General features: G+C 44.0%; 1 protein-coding gene across 1 annotated transcript in view; it reads right to left on the reverse strand.

The window, feature by feature from the left end:
• The window catches only part of LOC124122603, a 66,304-nt gene that overhangs the window by 34,126 nt on the left and 9,992 nt on the right, over positions 1-22,186 (reverse strand). Inside the window, exons 2-15 of the mRNA XM_048396937.1 lie at positions 18,722-19,026; positions 18,450-18,504; positions 17,552-17,615; positions 15,202-15,230; positions 13,299-13,432; positions 11,481-11,583; positions 8,658-8,673; positions 8,341-8,369; positions 7,886-7,904; positions 7,492-7,526; positions 6,329-6,450; positions 5,164-5,284; positions 3,353-3,371; positions 172-224 (exon numbers count right to left, since the gene is read on the reverse strand). Of these exons, the coding sequence (XP_048252894.1) occupies positions 172-224; positions 3,353-3,371; positions 5,164-5,284; positions 6,329-6,450; positions 7,492-7,526; positions 7,886-7,904; positions 8,341-8,369; positions 8,658-8,673; positions 11,481-11,583; positions 13,299-13,432; positions 15,202-15,230; positions 17,552-17,615; positions 18,450-18,504; positions 18,722-18,996 (1,074 nt within the window). The 5' untranslated portion in view covers positions 18,997-19,026. The remainder of the gene's footprint in view (positions 1-171; positions 225-3,352; positions 3,372-5,163; positions 5,285-6,328; positions 6,451-7,491; positions 7,527-7,885; positions 7,905-8,340; positions 8,370-8,657; positions 8,674-11,480; positions 11,584-13,298; positions 13,433-15,201; positions 15,231-17,551; positions 17,616-18,449; positions 18,505-18,721; positions 19,027-22,186) is intronic.

Raw genomic sequence — 22,186 nt, forward strand, 5'->3', positions numbered from 1 at the left:
TGAAGACCTTTTCTACCCTTGAACTGCCTCTAGTCTGATGGGTGATTGTTATTACTGTTCCAAAGCCGCTGAATAAACGCTGGTCTCTCTCAATATGTTTCTTAGGGTATATGTATACTGCTGTCAGGTGGAGGTCAAGCACTAGAGAAACTGTCCACCAAGTCAACATACCCATGGAAGGTTCTTGGACTGGCATGATGCTGCAGCTGACATTTCCCTTGGATCTGTAAAAAAACAAAAACCCACCATCTAAAACATATATTATCATTTACTATTACAAAACACGATCCTGTCAGCCATGTCTGCAACACTGTCCAATCTGTATCACCATGGCTTGTAAGCCAGGCACAGGGGAGCACTCTGTATCACCATGGCCTGTAAGCCAGGCACACAGAAGCTGTCTGTATCACCATGGCCTGCAAGCAAGGCACACAGGAGCACTCTGTATCAAGGCGGCCCCTAAGCCAGGCACACAGGAGCTCTCTGTATCACCATGGCCTGCAAGCCAGGCACAGAGAAGCTCTCTGTATCTCCATGGCCTGCAAGCAAGGCACACAGGAGCTGTCTGTATCACCATGGCCTGTAAGCCAGGCACACAGGAGCTGTCTGTATCACCATGGCCTGTAAGCCAGGCACACAGGAGCTCTCTGTATCACCATGGCCTGTAAGCCAGGCACACAGGAGCTCTCTGTATCACCATGGCCTGTAAGCCTGGCACACAGGAGCTCCCTGTATCACCATGGCCTGTAAGCCAGGCACACAGGAGCTGTCTGTATCACCATGGCCTGTAAGCCTGGCACACAGGAGCTCTCTGTATCACCATGGCCTGTAAGCCAGGCACACAGGAGCTGTCTGTATCACCATGGCCTGTAAGCCAGGCACACAGGAGCTCTCTGTATCACCATGGCCTGTAAGCCAGGCACACAGGAGCTGTCTGTATCACCATGGCCTGTAAGCCAGGCACACAGGAGCTGTCTGTATCACCATGGCCTGTAAGCCTGGCACACAGGAGCTCTCTGTATCACCATGGCCTGTAAGCCAGGCACACAGGAGCACTCTGTATCAAGGCAGCCCGTAAGCCAGGCACACAGGAGCACTCTGTATCACCACGGCCTGCAAGCAAGGCACACAGGAGCTCTCTCTATCACCATGGCCTGTAAGCCAGGCACACAGGAGCTATCTGTATCACCATGTCCTGCAAGCCAGGCACACAGGAGCTCTCTGTATCACCACGGCCTGCAAGCAAGGCACACAGTAGCTCTCTCTATCACCATGGCCTGTAAGCCAGGCACACAGAAGCTGTCTGTATCAAGGCAGCCCGTAAGCCAGGCACACAGGAGCACTCTGTATCACCATGGCCTGCAAGCCAGGCACACAGGAGCTGTCTGTATCACCATGGCCTGTAAGCCAGGCACACAGGAGCTCTCTGTATCACCATGGCCTGTAAGCCAGGCACACAGGAGCTGTCTGTATCACCATGGCCTGTAAGCCAGGCACACAGGAGCTGTCTGTATCACCATGGCCTGTAAGCCAGGCACACAGGAGCTATCTGTATCACCATGGCCTGTAAGCCTGGCACACAGGAGCTCTCTGTATCACCGTGGCCTGTAAGCCAGGCACACAGGAGCTGTCTGTATCACCATGGCCTGTAAGCCAGGCACACAGGAGTATTCTGTATCACCATGGCCTGTAAGCCAGGCACACAGGAGCTGTCTGTATCACCATGGCCTGTAAGCCAGGCACACAGGAGCTGTCTGTATCACCATGGCCTGCAAGCCAGGCACACAGGAGCTCCCTGTATCACCATCGCCTGTAAGCCAGGCACACAGGAGCACTCTCTGTATCACCATGGCCTGTAAGCCAGGCACACAGGAGCACTCTGTATCAAGGCAGCCCGTAAGCCAGGCACACAGGAGCACTCTGTATCACCACGGCCTGCAAGCAAGGCACACAGGAGCTCTCTCTATCACCATGGCCTGTAAGCCAGGCACACAGGAGCTCTCTGTATCACCATGTCCTGCAAGCCAGGCACACAGGAGCTCTCTGTATCACCACGGCCTGCAAGCAAGGCACACAGTAGCTCTCTCTATCACCATGGCCTGTAAGCCAGGCACACAGAAGCTGTCTGTATCAAGGCAGCCCGTAAGCCAGGCACACAGGAGCACTCTGTATCACCATGGCCTGCAAGCAAGGCACACAGGAGCTCTCTGTATCACCATGGCCTGCAAGCAAGGCACACAGGAGCTGTCTCTATCACCATGGCCTGTAAGCCAGGCACACAGAAGCTGTCTGTATCACCATGGCTTGTAAGCCAGACACACAGGAGCTCTCTGTATCAAGACGGCCCGTAAGCCAGGCACACAGGAGCACTCTGTATCACCATGGCCTGCAAGCAAGGCACACAGGAGCTCTCTGTATCACCATGGCCTGCAAGCAAGGCACACAGGAGCTGTCTCTATCACCATGGCCTGTAAGCCAGGCACACAGAAGCTCTCTGTATCACCATGGCCTGTAAGCCAGACACACAGAAGCTGTCTGTATCACCATGGCCTGTAAGCCAGGCACACAGAAGCTCTCTGTATCACCATGGCCTGTAAGGCAGGCACACAGGAGCACTCTGTATCACCATGGCCTGTAAGCCAGGCACACAGGAGCACTCTGTATCACCATGGCCTGCAAGCCAGGCACACAGGAGAACTCTGTATCACCATGGCCTGTAAGCCAGGCACACAGGAGTACTCTGTATCACCGTGGCCTGTAAGCCAGGCACACAGGAGCTCTCTGTATCAAGACGGCCCGTAAGCCAGGCACACAGGAGCTGTCTGTATCACCATGGCCTGCAAGCCAGGCACACAGGAGCTGTCTGTATCACCATGGCCTGCAAGCAAGGCACACAGGAGCTCTCTGTATCAAGACGGCCCGTAAGCCAGGCACACAGGAGCTCTCTGTATCACCATGGCCTGCAAGCAAGGCACACAGGAGCTGTCTCTATCACCATGGCTTGTAAGCCAGGCTCACAGGAGCTCTCTGTATCAAGACGGCCTATAAGCCAGGCACACAGGAGCATTCTATATCAAGACGGCCTGCAAGCAAGGCACACAGGAGCTGTGTCACACAGGAGCACATTGCTACACTATTCCTCATTGCTACCACCCAATCTCCAATCTTAGCTGGCTCTTAAGACAAGATAGCCAGAATCCCACTAGTTGTTTTAGCTAATTGTACAAAAACAGGAAACATTTACAAACAATCTACATCAATGATAACTAAGGTATTTTATATCATATTACTGGTTAACAGATCTACTCAGGATTGTGGAGAAATGAAAATCAGTGTTTTGTTTAAATCCTACCTTTTGCAGCTTTTTTCAACTGAAAACAAAAAACAGAAGACGTGTAATAACAAGTTATATATATATCTGAACAAAAAATACTCATATCATAACACAAACTTGCCATAAAAGCAGTTCATGAATAATACAAGGTTCATACAGATATGTAATAGTAAAATACTATATCTTAGTCGTCAGACCTAAAAGGCAGTATGTACATCGCAAATTTTCCAACAAGATTTATTTTAACAAGTACAAAAATTAAGTCTGTCATTTATAATGACAATTCAACAGGAAAGTTGCAACAATGATTTAATACATGAAACACGTTCAATATAACACATATCTAACAGGTTTGGCGTAAGGGGATTCTCACTGTAAACATGTGACTAGAAAGCTATTGGTACATGTACATGACTGAGCATCAGTCATGCCCAGCTAGGGATCGATTCGCCTTTCACAACTGACAACCTTCCCAAGCATTGGGTATAAACACAGGAGAATCGACTACATGTACCTGACTTATGTGTACCTGACTGAGCATCGGTCAGGCCCAAGCTGTTGGGATCAATTGTCGAGAGTGATACATAGAATACTAAGGTTTCGACAATTAACTACACATCTATCATTCTACACTACAGATAGAAACGCATTAGATGCTAAATACCATGGACATGATGGAGGTCAAGCCTGACCTGTGTTTTGACAACATGCATCCAATGCATCCCATCCTAATGACTGCAGGGGTAAATATACCCCGATTGCTAATACAAAAATTGAATATAACAGTGAGAATCCAGAAACAAACAAAAATAAGAGTGAAACAAGGATAAACATGGACGGTAGTTGGGGATGGAGGTGGGATTGCTTGTCATTGTTGTGACCCCTGCACAAGATGGCTGACCTGAATCGTAATTGCGCATGCTCGTACTTGGCATGCTGGGAAATTGCTGTATCCTGTTACTATAAATAGCATCACGCACGAGACATGTATTTATTACGGACGTTTGTTTATTATAGATTCTTATAATAATATTAATACATAACCGGGTGGTTAGTATTACACTTATCTGGTAATAAACTGCAGAAGATGTCTTCTGGCTTTTAATGTTGTTATGTTACCTAATAATGAAACCATAGAATATAATTTATGACGTGCCAATGCCAAAAGCTGATGGAATTAATACGTAACAATTATTGTATATTACATTAAACTTTGGAAAATATGAGACAATAACGACATAGCAGTTTTAAGTTGTCATTATAAACTCACTCAATATACATTGAGCACCAATGAATTTTAACATGCACTGTGAGTGAGTGAGTGAGTGAGTTGGGTTTAACGCCGCTTTTAACATTATTCCAGTCATATCACGGCGTGTCAGCTTGATGTGGGAGGAAAGCCTGAAGTGATGCAAGTCTCAGACGTTAACCACTTCGGTGAAACCCACGAGCACGGGTATGGTGCTGACAAACCTAGAAACAAAATCAGGGCAAACCGGGATTCAAACCCACAATCATAGGTTTCTGGTGTGCCCAGGGGACGCAACTCTGCACAGCGAATCGCAGCACCTTAGACGACTGGGGCAACTGTGCCCCCCCAAGCCTCTATGAACCTTGTAGTGTAGAACCATGTACCTGCTAACATTAGATAATGAAAACAACTTGGTTTCCAAAAGGGTTCCAAATTCCTTGCTAATGATGTTTGTTTAGGTGGAGAAAAGAAAGACAGATGACACGCTCGCACGCACGCATGCACGCAGAGGATTCACACCCTGTCCTCATGCCTCCACTCATAGCTACAACCATAAGAAAGGAATGTGTATACTCACATGTTTGCTTTTGTCTGACACCTGTACAAACAGCCTCCTGTCTTGCAGTGTGTGGGGCGCATTCAAACAATTCAGAGCATCTTCTTCATTGTTGAAGCGAACAAAGCCATAGTTGTTGTTTCTGGAACAGAGTGAGATGGGTTTTGCTTTGAACAGAATTGTTAATTTCACAAGCATACAAAATTGTGTAGATGAAATTGTAATTTCATGTGTAAAACGTAGTAGATGTGATATTGGTATCTTCTTTTTAGCACTCATTAAAGGGCAATTAAAAGCCGGAAAATCTCGTTTCACTTTGGTGACACCCTCAAGATTGGGTAGGCTGCTGACAAACCAAGGATCATATAAGGGAGAATCTTGAGACACAATGGTCAGCAAATCCTGGTGTACTTAACATTTCAAAGGGAAGCGACTCTACACACAAAAAAACATGCCAACTTCGACAAGCCTTATTCGGGGCTGCTCAATTGTCAGATTTACATCCAGTTGTTGTTTTCTTAAAATGAACAGGAAAAAAAATCATATTGTATTATATTTTCGACCCCCTGAGGTGAGCTGACATTGGCTCACCGTATTCGACATAATAAGTGCCCAGGGTGCTCTCAAAATTAGAATTAGGGGGATCTTATTAGAATATTATTTTGGTGAAAAACAACAGAGTTGAAAGATCGCAAATTTCGTGGTTTATGCTGACAGCCTGAAATGTTTATATACCACAGATATATTTTTCCAGAATTTAATTTCCATAATTAAGGATACATATAACACATGTATTACACGAATAAATAAGTCTTGTGTACATTGATCAATCGGAAGGGTGCTAATTGGGATTGTTCACCAGTCAATATATCAGCAAATATTGCCATGGGCGCTTATTAGAGCGGGGCGCTTATTACATCAATATGGTAATTGTCAAATTTCAAGATTATTGCACTTTTATAGCGAGATGTCTGTGTGTTTGTGTTTGTGTGCATGTGTCCAAGTGCACATGTTGTACCCCAGTATACTGAGTCCAAACTGTTCTTGTTTTATCCTCAAAAGGCCAAGTGTCAGCCACGGTAACATCTTTTAATGTCGTTTGGTATAAACCAGTCGACATTTTAATCCCCAACCTCCCGCCCTATCCAGTAGACCACAGAGGCAGTGAAATGCTGCATCAACTTACGGCCCAACATTTCCTCCTATGTGGCATGAGTGGATTTTCCCCCACATCGAGAAGTGCTCTGTCAGTTCGGAGGAAGTCACGCCAGTAGGTATGTTGGACACAAACAGCTTGTTCTGTGAGGACTGCAACAGAGAAAATTTTAGCATAAATATTTCCCTGATATTTTCAAAAAACTAAATGTAATCTCCATTCAACGACAAAATTAAACAAAAACTCTTTGGCGTTTTGGCGTGAAGATATTGAATGTTTGTATGTTTTGTTTGATTGTTGTTTTATGCAGCACTCAGCTATATTCCAGCTATATGACTGTGGTCTGTAGATAATGGAGTCTGCAGTGATTGATATCATGAGCATCGATCCCCTAGACAGATACCAGTATCAAACCAAGGTGATGTGTGCATTGAGCATGTACACCACATAGAAAGATGTTTGAGCAGGTGCACCACTAGACAGATATGTTTGAGCAGGTACGATACTTGACAAATAGATGTTTGAGCAGGTGCCGCACTAGACAAATATATGTTTGAGCAGGTGCACCACCAGACAGAAAGATGTTTGAGCAGGTGCACCACCAGACAGATATGTGTGTGAGCAGGTGCACCACCATACAGATATATGTTTGAGCAGATGCACCACCAGACAAATATGTTTTAGCAGGTGCACCACCAGACAGAAAGATGTTTGAGCAGGTGCATCACCAGACAGATATCTGTTTGAGCAGGTGCACCACCAGACAGAAAGATGTTTGAGCAGGTGCACCACCAGACAGATATCTGTTTGAGCAGGTGCACCACCAGACAGATAGATGTTTGAGCAGGTGCACCACCAGACAGATATGTGTGTGAGCAGGTGCACCACCAGACAGAAAGATGTTTCAGCAGGTGCACCACCAGACAGATATCTGTTTGAGCAGGTGCACCACCAGACAGAAAGATGTTTGAGCAGGTGCACCACCAGACAGAAAGATGTTTGAGCAGGTGCACCACTAGACAGATATCTGTTTGAGCAGGTGCACCACCAGACAGAAAGTTGTCTGAGCAGGTGCACCACCAGACAGATATGTTTGAGCAGGTGCACCACCAGACAGATATGTTTGAGCAGGTGCACCACCAGACAGATATATGCTTGAGCATGTTGAAAGGAAGAACTGCGAACATACAAACCTCCAGAGATGCTCGAGCAGCTGCTGTTTTTGGATCTGAAACAAAGAAATAAGTAGCGTTGACAACAAATCTAGGTTTTCATCTGACTCATTCATATTTCTTCAATTGGAGAAACTCAAGGACCACATTGTGTCTACAGATAGATGAAACAAGTGTTGAGGCCCTATCATAGTCCCCTCTTAAGGACATAGGTGCTGAGAACTTAATCTCCTCACGTCCAGTACAATCTATACAAGTGATGAGGCCCAATCGTAGTCCCGTCTTAAGGACAAAGGTGCTGAGAACTTAATCTCCTCACGTCCAGTACAATCTATACAAGTGATGAGGCCCGTAGTCCCCTCTTTCAAACATGGGGTCTTCGCTCCAATGGGTCAGTGTTTTCTAGAAATCCTACCTTCTGCAGCTTTCATCATCTGAAACCAAGAAACAGAAGATGTGTAACAAGCAACATATATCTGAACATGTGAGAAACATCAAACAATACAAGATGTCAGATATTGAAAAGAAGTCAGGTTTTTCAACCTTAAGCCAGTGCATGAGGTGTGGTTAGCAAGGTACTATTACTTGCACGTTGGTACGTTGGTTCATGAACCAATGACATCTCTTGGTATCTAACAAGGTATGCAACATCTAACATGAGGATCAGTTGGAGGAAAATTACCTCTTTGGTAAAACATGATTATGGGTATGGTGCTGACAAAGCAAACATGAAGCCAACCTGGGAATCAAACCCCTAACCTGCAGATCCTTGCTTAACTAAGGGAAGTAACTTTCAATAATGAAGTTACTGGTTAGTCCTTGATGTATAAGACAGAATAAATATCATCTTTGTTTCATTGAAATACATACCTCCCTTTGCCTTTCATTTGTCCTCGTATCTGGAACACAGAGAGTTGTTTGTTGACAAGTGATTCTGAAGCTTGGATAGAGTCTGGGTACCCACAACCTGGACTGCATGTTTCAAAGAATCCCCCCTCCCCCTGAGTCATTTAGTCCCAGTATGTGTCTCATAAGCCTATACACATCTATCAATGTGTGTATATTTTACTGTTACTGTTAATATATACTCACCGCCCAAAGAAACGAGAACCATAGAAACATATGGAGTACTTTAGGAACAGATGACAACCAACTGTGCACAACCCTTCTAACTGTGGACAACTTACCTGCCTTCTTTTTGTCCTGGAAAAAGAAACAAGTTTCATTAATTAGACATTTCAGTTTGGGCAACAAGCAAAAACAGAATTCTCTTGACTACACATTGTCTAAGTCATATTCTGGCCAATAAAATAAATAAACGAATCTGGGCCAGATTGAAGTCAAAAGGAATGGTCCATTCAACGCAGACACCCAAGTCACCAAGTCTGACCATTCGATCTGTCAAGTCACTTCACTGGATCTATATATGTCTTGTTTCATTCATATCCCAAACTGATCATCATGATCTTGAGGACTCCTTTTTTACCTCTTCTTGGATTATATTCACAATTGTAAGCAAAAATGGTGTTCCACAGTGCATATGTGATAGGACACAAACATGGCATATAGTGGGGCCCTGTTCTACCCCACAACCCCCAGGGACACAAGCAAGGGGTACTGGGGACCTATGGGAGACAAGCATGGGGTACTGGGGGCCAATTCTATCCCTCAACCCCCAGGGAGACAAGCATGGGGTACTGGGGACCAATTCTATCCCTCAACCCCCAGGGAGACAAGCAAGGGGTACTAGGGGCCAATTCTATCCCTCAACCCCCAGGGAGACAAGCATGGGGTACTGGGGACCTATGGGGGACAAGCATGGGGTACTGGGGACCAATTCTATCCCTCAACCCCTAGGGAGACAAGCATGGGGTACTGGGGGCCAATTCTATCCCTCAACCCCCAGGGAGACAAGCATGGGGTACTGGGGACCAATTCTATCCCTCAACCCCCAGGGAGACAAGCAAGGGGTACTAGGGGCCAATTCTATCCCTCAACCCCCAGGGAGACAAGCATGGGGTACTGGGGACCTATGGGGGACAAGCATGGGGTACTGGGGACCAATTCTATCCCTCAACCTCCAGGGAGACAAGCATGGGGTACTGGGGACCAATTCTATCCCTCAACCCCCAGGGAGACAAGCATGGGGTACTGGGGACCAATTCTATCCCTCAACCCCCAGGGAGACAAGCATGGGGTACTGGGGACCAATTCTATCCCTCAACCCCCAGGGAGACAAGCAAGGGGTACTAGGGGCCAATTCTATCCCTCAACCCCCAGGGAGACAAGAATGGGGTACTGGGGACCTATGGGGGACAAGCATGGGGTACTGGGGACCAATTCTATCCCTCAACCTCCAGGGAGACAAGCATGGGGTACTGGGGACCAATTCTATCCCTCAACCCCCAGGGAGACAAGCATGGGGTACTGGGGACCAATTCTATCTCTCAACCTCCAGGAAGGCAAGCATGGGGTACTGGGGACCAATTCTATCTCTCAACCCCCAGGGAGACAAGCATGGGGTACTGGGGACCAATTCTATCCCTCAACCCCCAGGGAGACAAGCATGGGGTACTGGGGACCAATTCTATCTCTCAACCCCCAGGGAGACAAGCATGGGGTACTGGGGACCAATTCTATCTCTCAACCCCCAGGGAGACAAGCATGGGGTACTGGGGACCAATTCTATCCCTCAACCCACAGGGAGACAAGCATGGGGTCCTGGGGGCCAATTCTATCCCTCAACCCCCAGGGAGACAAGCATGGGGTACTGGGGACCTATGGGAGACAAGCAAGGGGCACTGGGGACCAATTCTATCCCTTAACTCCCAGGGAGACAAGCATGGGGTACTGGGGACCAATTCTATCTCTCAACCCCCAGGGAGACAAGCATGGGGTACTGGGGACCAATTCTATCTCTCAACCCCCAGGGAGACAAGCATGGGGTACTGGGGACCAATTCTATCCCTCAACCCCCAGGGAGACAAGCATGGGGTCCTGGGGGCCAATTCTATCTCTCAACCTCCAGGGAGACAAGCAAGGGGTACTGGGGGCCAATTCTATCCCTCAACCCCCAGGGAGACAAGCATGGGGTACTGGGGACCTATGGGAGACAAGCAAGGGGCACTGGGGACCAATTCTATCCCTTAACTCCCAGGGAGACAAGCATGGGGTACTGGGGACCTATGGGAGACAAGCATGGGGTACTGGGGACCAATTCTATCCCTCAACCTCCAGGGAGACAAGCATGGGGTACTGGGGACCAATTCTATCTCTCAACCCCCAGGGAGACAAGCATGGGGTACTGGGGACCAATTCTATCTCTCAACCCCCAGGGAGACAAGCAAGGGGTACTGGGGACCAATTCTATCCCTCAACCCCCAGGCAGACAAGCATGGGGTACTGGGGACCAATTCTATCCCTCAACCCCCAGGGAGACAAGCATGGGGTACTGGGAACCTATTCTATCTCTCAACCCCTAGGGAGACAAGCAAGGGGTACTGGAGACCAATTCTATCTCTCAACCCCTAGGGAGACAAGCATGGGGTACTGGGAACCTATTCTATCTCTCAACCCCTAGGGAGACAAGCAAGGGGTACTGGAGACCAATTCTATCCCTCAACCTCCAGGGAGACAAGCATGGGGTACTGGGGACCAATTCTATCCCTCAACCCCCAGGGAGACAAGCATGGGGTAATGGGGACCAATTCTATCCCTCAACCCACAGGGAGACAAGCATGGGGTACTGGGCACCAATTCTATCCCTCAACCCCCAGGGAGACAAGCATGGGGTACTGGGCACCAATTCTATCCCTCAACCCCCAGGGAGACAAGCATGGGGTACTGGGCACCAATTCTATCTCTCAACCCCCAGGGAGACAAGCATGGGGTACTGGGGACCTATGGGAAACAAGCAAGGGGAACTGGGAACCTATTCTACTAAACCTTAAGGGAGAGAAGCATGGGGTACTGGGGAGCATGTATTTATGAACAAGTATGCTAGAGCTCACCGAGACAGTAACCTGTTTCTTCTGGATGAAGTGTGGACCAGCAGCGAGAGCAGCCTGAGCGTCCTCCTGGCGGATGTACTGCACAACGCCAGAACCTGTAGAACTGAAATACCATATTGGGTGTTTATTTCTCACTACTAGTCAATGATCTGCCGATCATCATACTTTGGAATGTGGAAAAAATTTATGTTCCATTTAAAAAAGGTGTGTGACCTTGTTCCCATGTAAACACTAAAATCTGTGAAACCTTTCTGCCCCAATATCGAGAGTTTAAAATAGGGTGAAATGCCACATTGTACTGCTGATTGCTATTTCCGGCCTAGTTTACAAGACAAAATACACATGGTTACCTTAATCTCTACATACAAAACCATGCCATGCAGAACGGAATTAAAATTGAAATGCTAAATCAATAATCAATCATTTATTTCAGTATTAAGGCCTTAGGCCCACATACAATTACATGTAATTAGGGCTGGGAAGATACCCCAACTGTGCGATCCGTACGTATCACGATACCTTGCTCACGATCCGATACATATCACGATACTTGCATGTGCTCTTATCTGTGGTGTGTAAGCCCATTTTTTTATGGACAGGATGGTGAAACACCTGGCACACTAATGATTTACAGTTGGCAGTGTCAGGTATGACAGAATGGATGAAAATATTTAAGTTTTCACTACTTGTTTTGACTAGTAATTAGTGTTTGGTGTAACATTTATTAAAGAATACTTTTAAGGTAAGAATCGATCCTGTTTACTTAGTGTGCTACTGTGATCAATACCTGAATACTTGTATCGAGAAGTACAAAATCGCGATCCAACAATGCATCTGTCTATCATTCCACTACTATAATTAATACATGAAGGTATTTTTAACATGGGTGCAACAGCAAATATATTCAATTGTGAAGATCAGAGGTTGATGGTATCTTTAATGTAATGTGCTAAATATTTTAGAATGCTTACATCAGAGGACGGAAACATTGTTATTAAACTATCCCTTGAATTGGCATAGTTATGGACATTGAAAATTGGAAAATATTTCAAACAAATTTTTGAATGAATGCGTAAATCATCATGTCTGGTGATGTTTATATTGCAACATTTTACATTTTCATTGATCAAATTTGTTATCTCTTGTTAGCTCGCCTGAAGTGATCGGTACGGATTAGTACCTTAGTGGTGTGCGACCCAATGTCTGAGGATATCCCCAAGTAATGGAGGTCATAGATGCGAAAACACCTTGGTTAAACCACCAACAAATTTGGGTATGGAGGTGGTGTGCTTGGAAGATAATCAGGGTAAACCTGTGAATCAGGTTACACGAGCTAGCCCACACCTAGAGCTCTGGACATACAGCACAAATTTAGAATGCATAAACAAATCATTCACCCGATAGATATTTTGATTCACTTTACCATAATCAATATGTTTGTGAAATTGGCACTAGTCATAAGAATAAATAAATAACCATCTGCCTGCTAGTCTGCGGCTAGCAAGTTTTGGTCTTGCTACTGATTTTGAAAAGTCCCTATCATGACTGGCTACTGAAATTTTAACAGTGATTTTTTAAATGCAAACCTCTCAAAACAAAAAATATGTTCTCTCATTTCATCTAAAACATCAGAAAAATATACCATTGCATTAATGCACAATTAATTCAGTGAAATTTGAAAATGGTGACTAACTTTTAAGGTTAGCTTGCCCACCTGGCCAGCAATATTATTTCACACACTGAAAGCAGATATTCTCATACTGAACGCAGATTTCAGAGTGACCTTACATGCAAGGCCTGATCATCAGTTGTACTCACTGTCCATCAGGATCATTATATACGTGGAACTTCATCATGTCTCCCCACTGGAAAAAGTGCCTGAACAGATCAGTCGTTGTTGTTGTCGGTTGGAGGTCGAACACGTAGAGCGTCCTGGTCTTATCTTCATCCACCTACAACAAATGGATGGACGGATGGATGGATGGATGGATGGATGGATGGATGGATTGGAAAGAGTGAGTGAGTTTGGTTTCAAGGTGCTTAGAACAGTGTTCCTGTTACGCATGTCAGCTTAATGTGGGAGGAAATTCTGAAGTGGTGTAAGTCTCAGGTGTTTACCACTTTGGTGAAACCTACAAGCACAGGTATGGTGCTGACAAACCTAGAAACATAGTTGGGTTGAACTGGGCTTAGAACCCACAATCACAGGAACAACAGTTATCATTCTTAATAATTCTAAGAATACTACATCTATTACATCAGAATTCCTGTATTTTGGCTGCAATCACACTATAATTCAATCTTCGGTTTTCAAGTCATCAACACTGAAGATCCGGGGTAGAATAGGTCTTCAGCAACCCATGCTTGTCATAAAAGGCGACAATGCTTGTCGTAAGAGACAGCTAATGGGATCGGGTGGTCAGGCTCGCTGACTTGGTTGATGCATGTCATTGATCCCAATTGCGTGGATCGATGCTCATGATATCAGTCACTGCATTGTCTGGCCCAGACACGATTATTTACAGACCGCCGTCATACAGCTGGAATATTACTGAATGTGGCATTAAACAACAAACAAACAAATCATCACTGTCAGCTACACACAACTAGTTGTCACCACATTAGCACCCATCAGCCTACAGCTCTTCAGCAAGCATAGGCAGGAAAATCCTCACTTCTTTCACGAATGGAGAGTAGAGTGGGAGTACTTCTGATGTAAAAGATGTAGTATTCTCAGAATTATTAAAATGACGACTATTGTTCCTGTGATCGTGGGTTTGAATCATGGTTCACCATGATTATGTTTCTATTTTGGTTGCTATTGTACTTATAATTCTTACCAATCCTCTACCTCTATCATGTCTATTACACCATTGCAAGAATGCACCAGAGGGTTGTGGACAATGCCCACCCGCCATGAACTGACTTAGAAGATCTCGCCGAAGTGGTAGTTGGTGAGGGTTTTCCATCAGCAGTTGTCACAGTTTGGGAAATCATGCTTTGCCTGGCCATAGAATGATGTGTCAGCTCTATTTCTGGATCACTTTGTCCATGAGATCTAATTATAAAGTGATTGCAACCAAATTACAGGAATTTTGCAATGATGTAATAGAGGTAGAGGATTTGTAAGAATAATAGGCTTTTGGTGTGCCCAAACTCTGCCAGGGCTCAATTTTCCTATATAACACATACACCAGTGTCCACATGCATCAAGTACGCGTCAAAATCTTTCAAATTTGTGTCCAATTCTTACAAATCAAACAACATCAATCTTTGAACGCATTCAATACCTCTACGCTTTATTTACCATTGATCAATAATCCTTGTGTGATGTGTAATCTGTCATGCTTCATCAAACTCTGGGGACTTCAAGATTATATGCATGTTTCACCTTTGATAAGCATAGGGGACCTGGGTGCAACCTGGTCTTGTCTACCAGGTGGCCAACTTGGATGATAGCGTGCCATCGTACTCCAAGGGCGTGGATCACTCGACTGTGTAGTCCAGCCTTGATTATTCACACGCCACCATCAAACATCTGAACTACTGCTCAGTGTGACATTAACAAATGGACGAGCAGCAGATTATGTGTCATTCAAAGTTTCAAGTTTTCATGACTTCAATTGACCAATCAGCATTGAGAATCACTAAAATGCACATGTCCAAATAGGAGAAAAGTTACGGTGTCTATCCTTATGGGTAATATTTCTCAAAATCTTACCTTTGCACGACCCTCAGAAGGTTGGTCTCCTGGAACACAGACAAATGAATATTGATTGTAAACAATATTTTCTTGAGCATAATGAGCTATATTACCATATTTACCATATTGACTATATACTCATACCCATTAGACATGGATTCATTTCCTTTGAGAATTCATTCTGAGATTTTTAAGACTTGCTCGGCCTCAAGTCTGAAGCAAATGTCAGAAAAACATTTCCAAATTAGGTGACCGAGTGAGTTGTGTTTAATGCCGCTTTTAACAGCATTCCAGTATGACAGGGCGTGTCAGCTTAATGTGGGAGGAAAGCTCGAAGTGATGCAGGACTCAGATGTTAACCAGTTTTGTTCACCCACAAACACAACCACCTTTGCACAGTGAATTGTGGTGCCTCAACCAACTGGGCCACCCGTGACCCCATTTCAAATTGAAATATCAAACATTACCACAGATGTCCATGATTCTAGAATAGGTTAACTGATGTCATGGCTCTACAGTTGCAGTTCATTCATAACAGGGCCAAGTGGGGTGTTTTGATTTCTTTGCATAAACCTATTCTTCATAAACCCACATGGCTTGGATAAACGATTATAGCATACATAATCGGGCGGGGACACATTTTGATTACACTCTGCTTGGTATCAAGTGTCACGTCCGTAAGTCTTGGTGGGACCCTCATCTATTGTGTCTCAATTGCACCACCATCTGCTCCAAGGCTACTAAGTGTAAAGATTGTCTGAAATTTTCCCCTTCAACTTTCTCCAAATACCTCCAGGTATCACGGAAACAGCAGACACAACAGGCCCAGAAACATCGTCTCAGTAAGAAAATGTCCGACTTATCCATGCCCACTACACCCCCACCAGCCACGATCATCTCCGGCATCCACCTCCAAACTTGTATCTTTGTTACAGGCCCGCTCTATCTTCGCTGATACGACACTGGCGCCGACGTCCACATCACCTTCGTTTATTATCACTGCCTCCTCTTTCATGCGGATCCCTGGTGTGGCGCCGGCGATGCTGAGCTCGTCTTGCTAGCTATCCACGGCGCCAGTGGTGCCAGTGGTTCAGAGGCCTCCAGGATTCGGACTTCCATCCTTCCTCCCTACGCCTCCCAGCTGCTTCAGATGCCTTACATGGATCTTGCTTGGCTTCAACTGATGCAGTCGATGTTTCAAGTAAGCAATGCCCAGGGTTGCAGCTCCTCCAGCGCCTTCAGCTTCCGCGACGATCTCGACACCTCCGGCCTCAGTGATGCCCTTGGCGCCTCAATTGGCGCCTCCTGTGGATCTTGGTGGCAACTCAGCGATCTGTTCATCTTCATCCACAGCTCTACCTCTCCCTCATCCAGACGTAGTGGGAGCAAGTCATCCCATTCCAGACATCGGTCCCGGGGCCACTCTCCAGTCCAACACCCTAGAGATTATTGCTCCAACTCTTCTGAGGGTTCCTTTGTTCCTGCTAATGAAGGCTCCCTCACAGATGTCGACTCCCACCTTGGGCTCAACCAAGTTCCTGACTGGCTAGCAGATTGCCTGGCTGCTGTAGCTCCATCACCGGGACCAGACGTGGATAAAAAGGACACCCTCTAGTCTCATCCAGCGTCCATCCTTCCTGATCCGATGATTAAGGATATGATTTCGGCTAAGGACGAGGACTTCACCAAGCTCTCACTCCCTCCTTCTTCCAAGGCACCTAAGCACAGGAAGGCTGACTTTCCATTCCACGTCTTCGAAATTTCAGACACCCATCGACTCAGTTACCTGGCGCTCACTGAGTGGGACTCAAGGGGGATCTACTACACCAACCTTGCTTTTCCACCTCCCTCTTCAACAGCCAAGTCTCGTGTCTCCAACTTTGGCAGAGACGAGACTGCCCTCAAAGCCCTGGCGCAAGTCTCTTACTAGCCTGGGTATAAAGCCCTAGTAATGTTAAAACAATAGGGGAATTTGTACTTGCCCACAGAAATTTATACTAGCCCCAGGCCTTGCCAAGGGTATTTTAAATCCCTGATTCAATATTTACTTAATTACTCCTCAAGAGAAGTTAAAGAACACCTGGTTCTTTCATAGCATTCTTTAACTTCTTTCAAGTAGTCAATTTGTACTCTTTTGGTCCAGTCTGTAACATGATTGAGGCCTGTAAACAAATGAATCAGAACCAGACAATCCAGTGATTGATATTGTGAGCAACGATCCATGATGTCGGGGTACGAGGACATGCTATGGACCCAATGTCACCAATACTGACCATCCTATCCATTTGGACCAGCATTTGTTGCCGGGGATCTATTCCAACCCGGAATACCCACGGAGCCAGTCAGTATTAAATATCAAACAACTCACCAACTTCCCGAGATGAGTAGCAATGGATGCAATAGTTTCTTCCTTCAATGTTCTTACTGTTACACTGAAACAAAGAAAGAGACAAATACTCTTAGAGAGCCACTTAAAAGTTAATAGAAGATGAAATTACATGAATTTGGATATTCATGATATTAGTATACTTATTCTGACACAACATATTGCAATTTCTGAACTTCTAACCTGTAACACAGAACCCATGCCTTAACCGTTACAAATCAGGAGTTGATCCCTTCACTGTCATCTCATTTAACAGTTAACGGTTCTGTTGGTTAGCTATGAGACAAAAAAACATTGTTGGGTGTTTTACACTTCAAGCCAAAACTTAAAAGCGCCAATCGTCATATAAACTGAACATGAACAACATCAATAAAACTCATTTGTGCGATACTAATATCTGGACAAGTGAGGAATATCAGGATCTTACACAACACAGAAATGGATGTCCAGTATGCTCAAATGTATAGACAGGACACAGAAATCCTGAGGGACACACAATAATATTCATTGCACTAAATTCTTGACAAGAAACACAAAGGTCCTGTAAGTAAAGTACTTATCAAATCTTACAGTACAGTACACTACAACAAGTCATTACTTTACCCTCATATTTCCTGTAAGGATCCTTGAAAATACATTGTTGGTTCCCCTAGTTTTGTAGTTCAAGGTAAAACCCTGGGTATATATATGTATAAAGAAAAGAAAATTATATTGACTTGATATTGATTAGCTCAGAACATCCACAGTAATAGTATTAGTTGAAAATGATGAGTGAGTGAGTGAGTATTCTTTCTTGCCACAATATCAAAGCAGGGGACATCTCAAGGCCAGGCTTTAACCACTAGGCCACCCCACCATCCCCCGAATGTGAGGAACTCACCTTAGTACACCTCCAGCTGTCATCCTGACTTTGACCCATGGAGTCTGGTGGACCTCTGCAAAAAACATCAAGGAGATAATGCCTTTAAAACCAGGCAGTATGTTCTGTTAGGGCTTGACGATACAGTGAGACAGCATTAAAACTCTATTTCAAAACAAGAGGGTCGTAGTATTTATCATAACAGAATGGAGGCATAATACACTGGATAAGCGAGGATGAAGTATTTAACCATCAGATATCTCATACAAAATACACTGACTGACAACACCTACCCTGACTCATAACGTGAAGTCTTGGCATCAGGAAATCCACTAAAATCTCCCCTCAAGCCCTGCTGCGCTGGCCGTTTCCTACCCTCAGAACGATGCATTTCTCGTAGGGTCTTCAATGCATGGGTAACCATGCTCATCGTGGGGGAATCAGTTTCCATCTCGCTGTACCGTCCATCAGGGGGATTCTCATCTGCCCTTCCCCTTTGGTTGACCACAGACATTCCTCTGTCATAACCTCCTGGCCACTGACCTTGACCTTGGTGATAGCCTTGCATGATGGTGCGGTCTCATATATTCTCAGATATCTGAAATGGTGAGAATATTTAACACTTAATTCTTTGACAAAGGGACTGTGAAAGTAAAAATATTTTGACATATTATAACAATGATGACTCCCTGCATACAATCCGATCGCGGCAATATCCGACAAGTCCATTTTATGAACTGGGGGGTTAAGTTTGGTACTTCCTGATTATTCTCAGAACTCTCAAGGCAACTATCTAAAACTGTTTCTACCAAAACCGATTGCCATAGCTTGCCCAGTTTTGGATGCAATCCTTTGGCCAATGTATTTGCCTGCGCCTTCCAGCTACATCCGAGGGAACAGCACTCGACCCTCTCTAAAAATATCATCATCCAATTTACAACATCATCGAGCGACGAGTGTATGTTTGAAATCTCCAAAAATGATGCCATTATAGAACAATGTTTTATCGTGAAACAAACCACACCTTGTTCTTCATTGTTGCTTAAGATTTGTCGCGTAGCTATCTTATATACCACAATACAGGCTGGTCTTACCACATGTACCAAATCTACTGTACTGGTAAACTAATAACATTTGGTGAAATGGTCTCCCAACACCATGTTCAAAATTATTTCACTCACAGTGATATGTATGCATGTGTGTGTGTGTGTGTGTGTGTGTGTGTGTGTGTGTGTGTGTGTGGCTGCTTGTACTAGTCCAGACTAATGCCGATTTTATAGCGGTAGCCCATTAAGATACCATGCCACAATTTAAAAAGGATACCCCACTCAGACACAGCACGGCTCAATTTAAGGAAATTGACTGAACTTGCACCAGGTGTCTGTTGCGCCCTGGTTCATTAAACTTATCAAAGCTGAAACAGAGATGATCCAGGCATAAACTAGACCAAATAAATAAAATCTCAGATCTCTGATGACAGTGTCATGACTTTACATAAATTAATGACGTATTGCTGTAAAACATATTAGAACATGTGCACATAATGACGCCAAGCCCAAGAAAGCTTGACAAAGTACACATAACAAAGGGATGAGAGATGTAGTATGATATACTACTCAAAAGAAGTTAAGGATCACCCGATTCTTTCATATTACAATAGGTAATCTCTCATGCCATGACAGGTTAACATTACCAATATGAGAGAATCAGGTGATCCTTAACTTCTTTTAAGTAGTATATAAAAAGCTTAGAGCTATTGACTGTGTTCAAAGATCGTTGTGTGGAAAAGTAAGGATTAGTCAGACATGAAATTTTTTTTACATACACTTGGTCATGTTGGTGCATGAAGACATAGATATTAGGTTGCACATTTCAATAATATTATTGTTAAAATTAGGCCTGCATAATATACAGACTAGAAGCCAACCACTTCTTGTCTCATCCCCTTTTCATGATCAGGGTTACAAGTTCCATCTTTTAACGTCTTTGGTATGACACAGCCAGGGTATCGACCTTCCTTTCTCTGGGCTGATGCTCTACCCACAACAAAGGAGAACAGAACTAAAACAACCGTCTACGGACACAAGAAGTTATTACATTTTCATCCAATTTCTAAATATTGTGAGGTATCTTTTTGACAAACTATTTTAGCATCTCGATGTACATTTACTCTCAACCTTGTTTGATCCTGTTAATGTCGAGCACAAGGCAAGGTAGCAACCAGTACCATCTTTTAACTGTCTTTGGTATGACATTGGGTATCAAACCACCAACCTTTCACTCTCAGACACATGACCCACAACAGAGGAGAATAGAACTAGAACCCTCTTAGGCCACAAGAAGGTGTTACATTTTCATCCAATTGTTAAAAAATGTGAGGTGGGAGGTTCTTGATTAAACAAACAATTCTATTCATCTCTCTGTACATTTACTCTCAATGGATGTGTTTCACTTGAAGCAGGACTGTGTCTGTCATGTATTTCCGTGTGTATCATGTATTTCTGTGTGTATCATGTATTTCTGTGTGAATCATGTATTTCTGTGTGTGTCATGTATTTCTGTGTGTATCATGTATTTCTGTGTGTGTCAAGTACTTCTGTGTCATGTATTTCTGTGTGTATCATATTTCTGTGTGTATCATGTATTTCTCTGTGTGTCATGTATTTCCTTGTGTATCATGTATTTCTGTGTGTGTCATGTATTTCTGTGTGTATCGTGTATTTCTGTGTGTATCATGTATTTCTGTATGTGTCATGTATTTCTGTGTGTCATGTATTTCTGTGTCATGTATTTCCGTGTGTATCATGTATTTCTGTGTGTATCGTGTATTTCTGTGTGTATCATGTATTTCTGTGTGTATCATGTATTTCTGTGTGTATCATGTATTTCTGTGTGTATCGTATTTCTGTATGTGTCATGTATTTCTGTGTGTCTCATGTATTTCTGTGTCATGTATTTCTGTGTGTATCATATTTCTGTGTGTATCATGTATTTCTGTGTGTATCATGTATTTCTGTGTGTGTCATGTATTTCTGTGTGTGTCAAGTATTTCTGTGTATCGTATTTCTGTGTGTATCATGTATTTCTGTGTGTCATGTATTTCCGTGTGTATCATGTATTTGTGTGTGTATCATTTATTTTTGTGTGAATCATGTATTTCTGTGTGTATCGTATTTCTGTGTGTATCATGTATTTCTGCGTGTATCATGTATTTCTGTGTATCATGTATTTCTGTGTGTATCCTTTTTCTGTGTGTATCATGTATTTCTGTGTGTATCATGTATTTCTGTGTGTATCATATTTCTGTGTGTATCTTGTATTTCCGTGTGTATCATGTATTTCTGCGTGTATCTTGTATTTCTGTGTGTATCATGTATTTCTGTGAGTATCATGTATTTCTGCATGTATCATGTTTTTCTGCGTGTAGCATGTTTTTCTGCGTGTATCATGTATTTCTGTGTGTATCATATGTTTCTGTGTGTATCATGTATTTCTGTGTGTATCGTATTTCTGTGTGTATCATGTATTTCTCTGTGTATCATGTTTTTCTGCGTGTATCCTGTATTTCTGTGTGTATCATGTATTTCTGTGTGTATCCTGTATTTCTGTGTGTATCATGTATTTCTGTGTGTATCATGTATTTCTGTGTGTATCATGTATTTCTGTGTGTATCATGTATTTCTGTGTGTATCATGTATTTCTGCATGTATCATGTTTTTCTGCGTGTAGCATGTTTTTCTGCGTGTATCATGTATTTC

The sequence above is a fragment of the Haliotis rufescens genome, unplaced genomic scaffold (assembly GCF_023055435.1).
Source record: "Haliotis rufescens isolate VD_foot unplaced genomic scaffold, xgHalRufe1.0.p SCAF_16, whole genome shotgun sequence".
In the NCBI taxonomy this organism is placed as follows: Eukaryota; Metazoa; Mollusca; class Gastropoda; order Lepetellida; family Haliotidae; genus Haliotis; species Haliotis rufescens.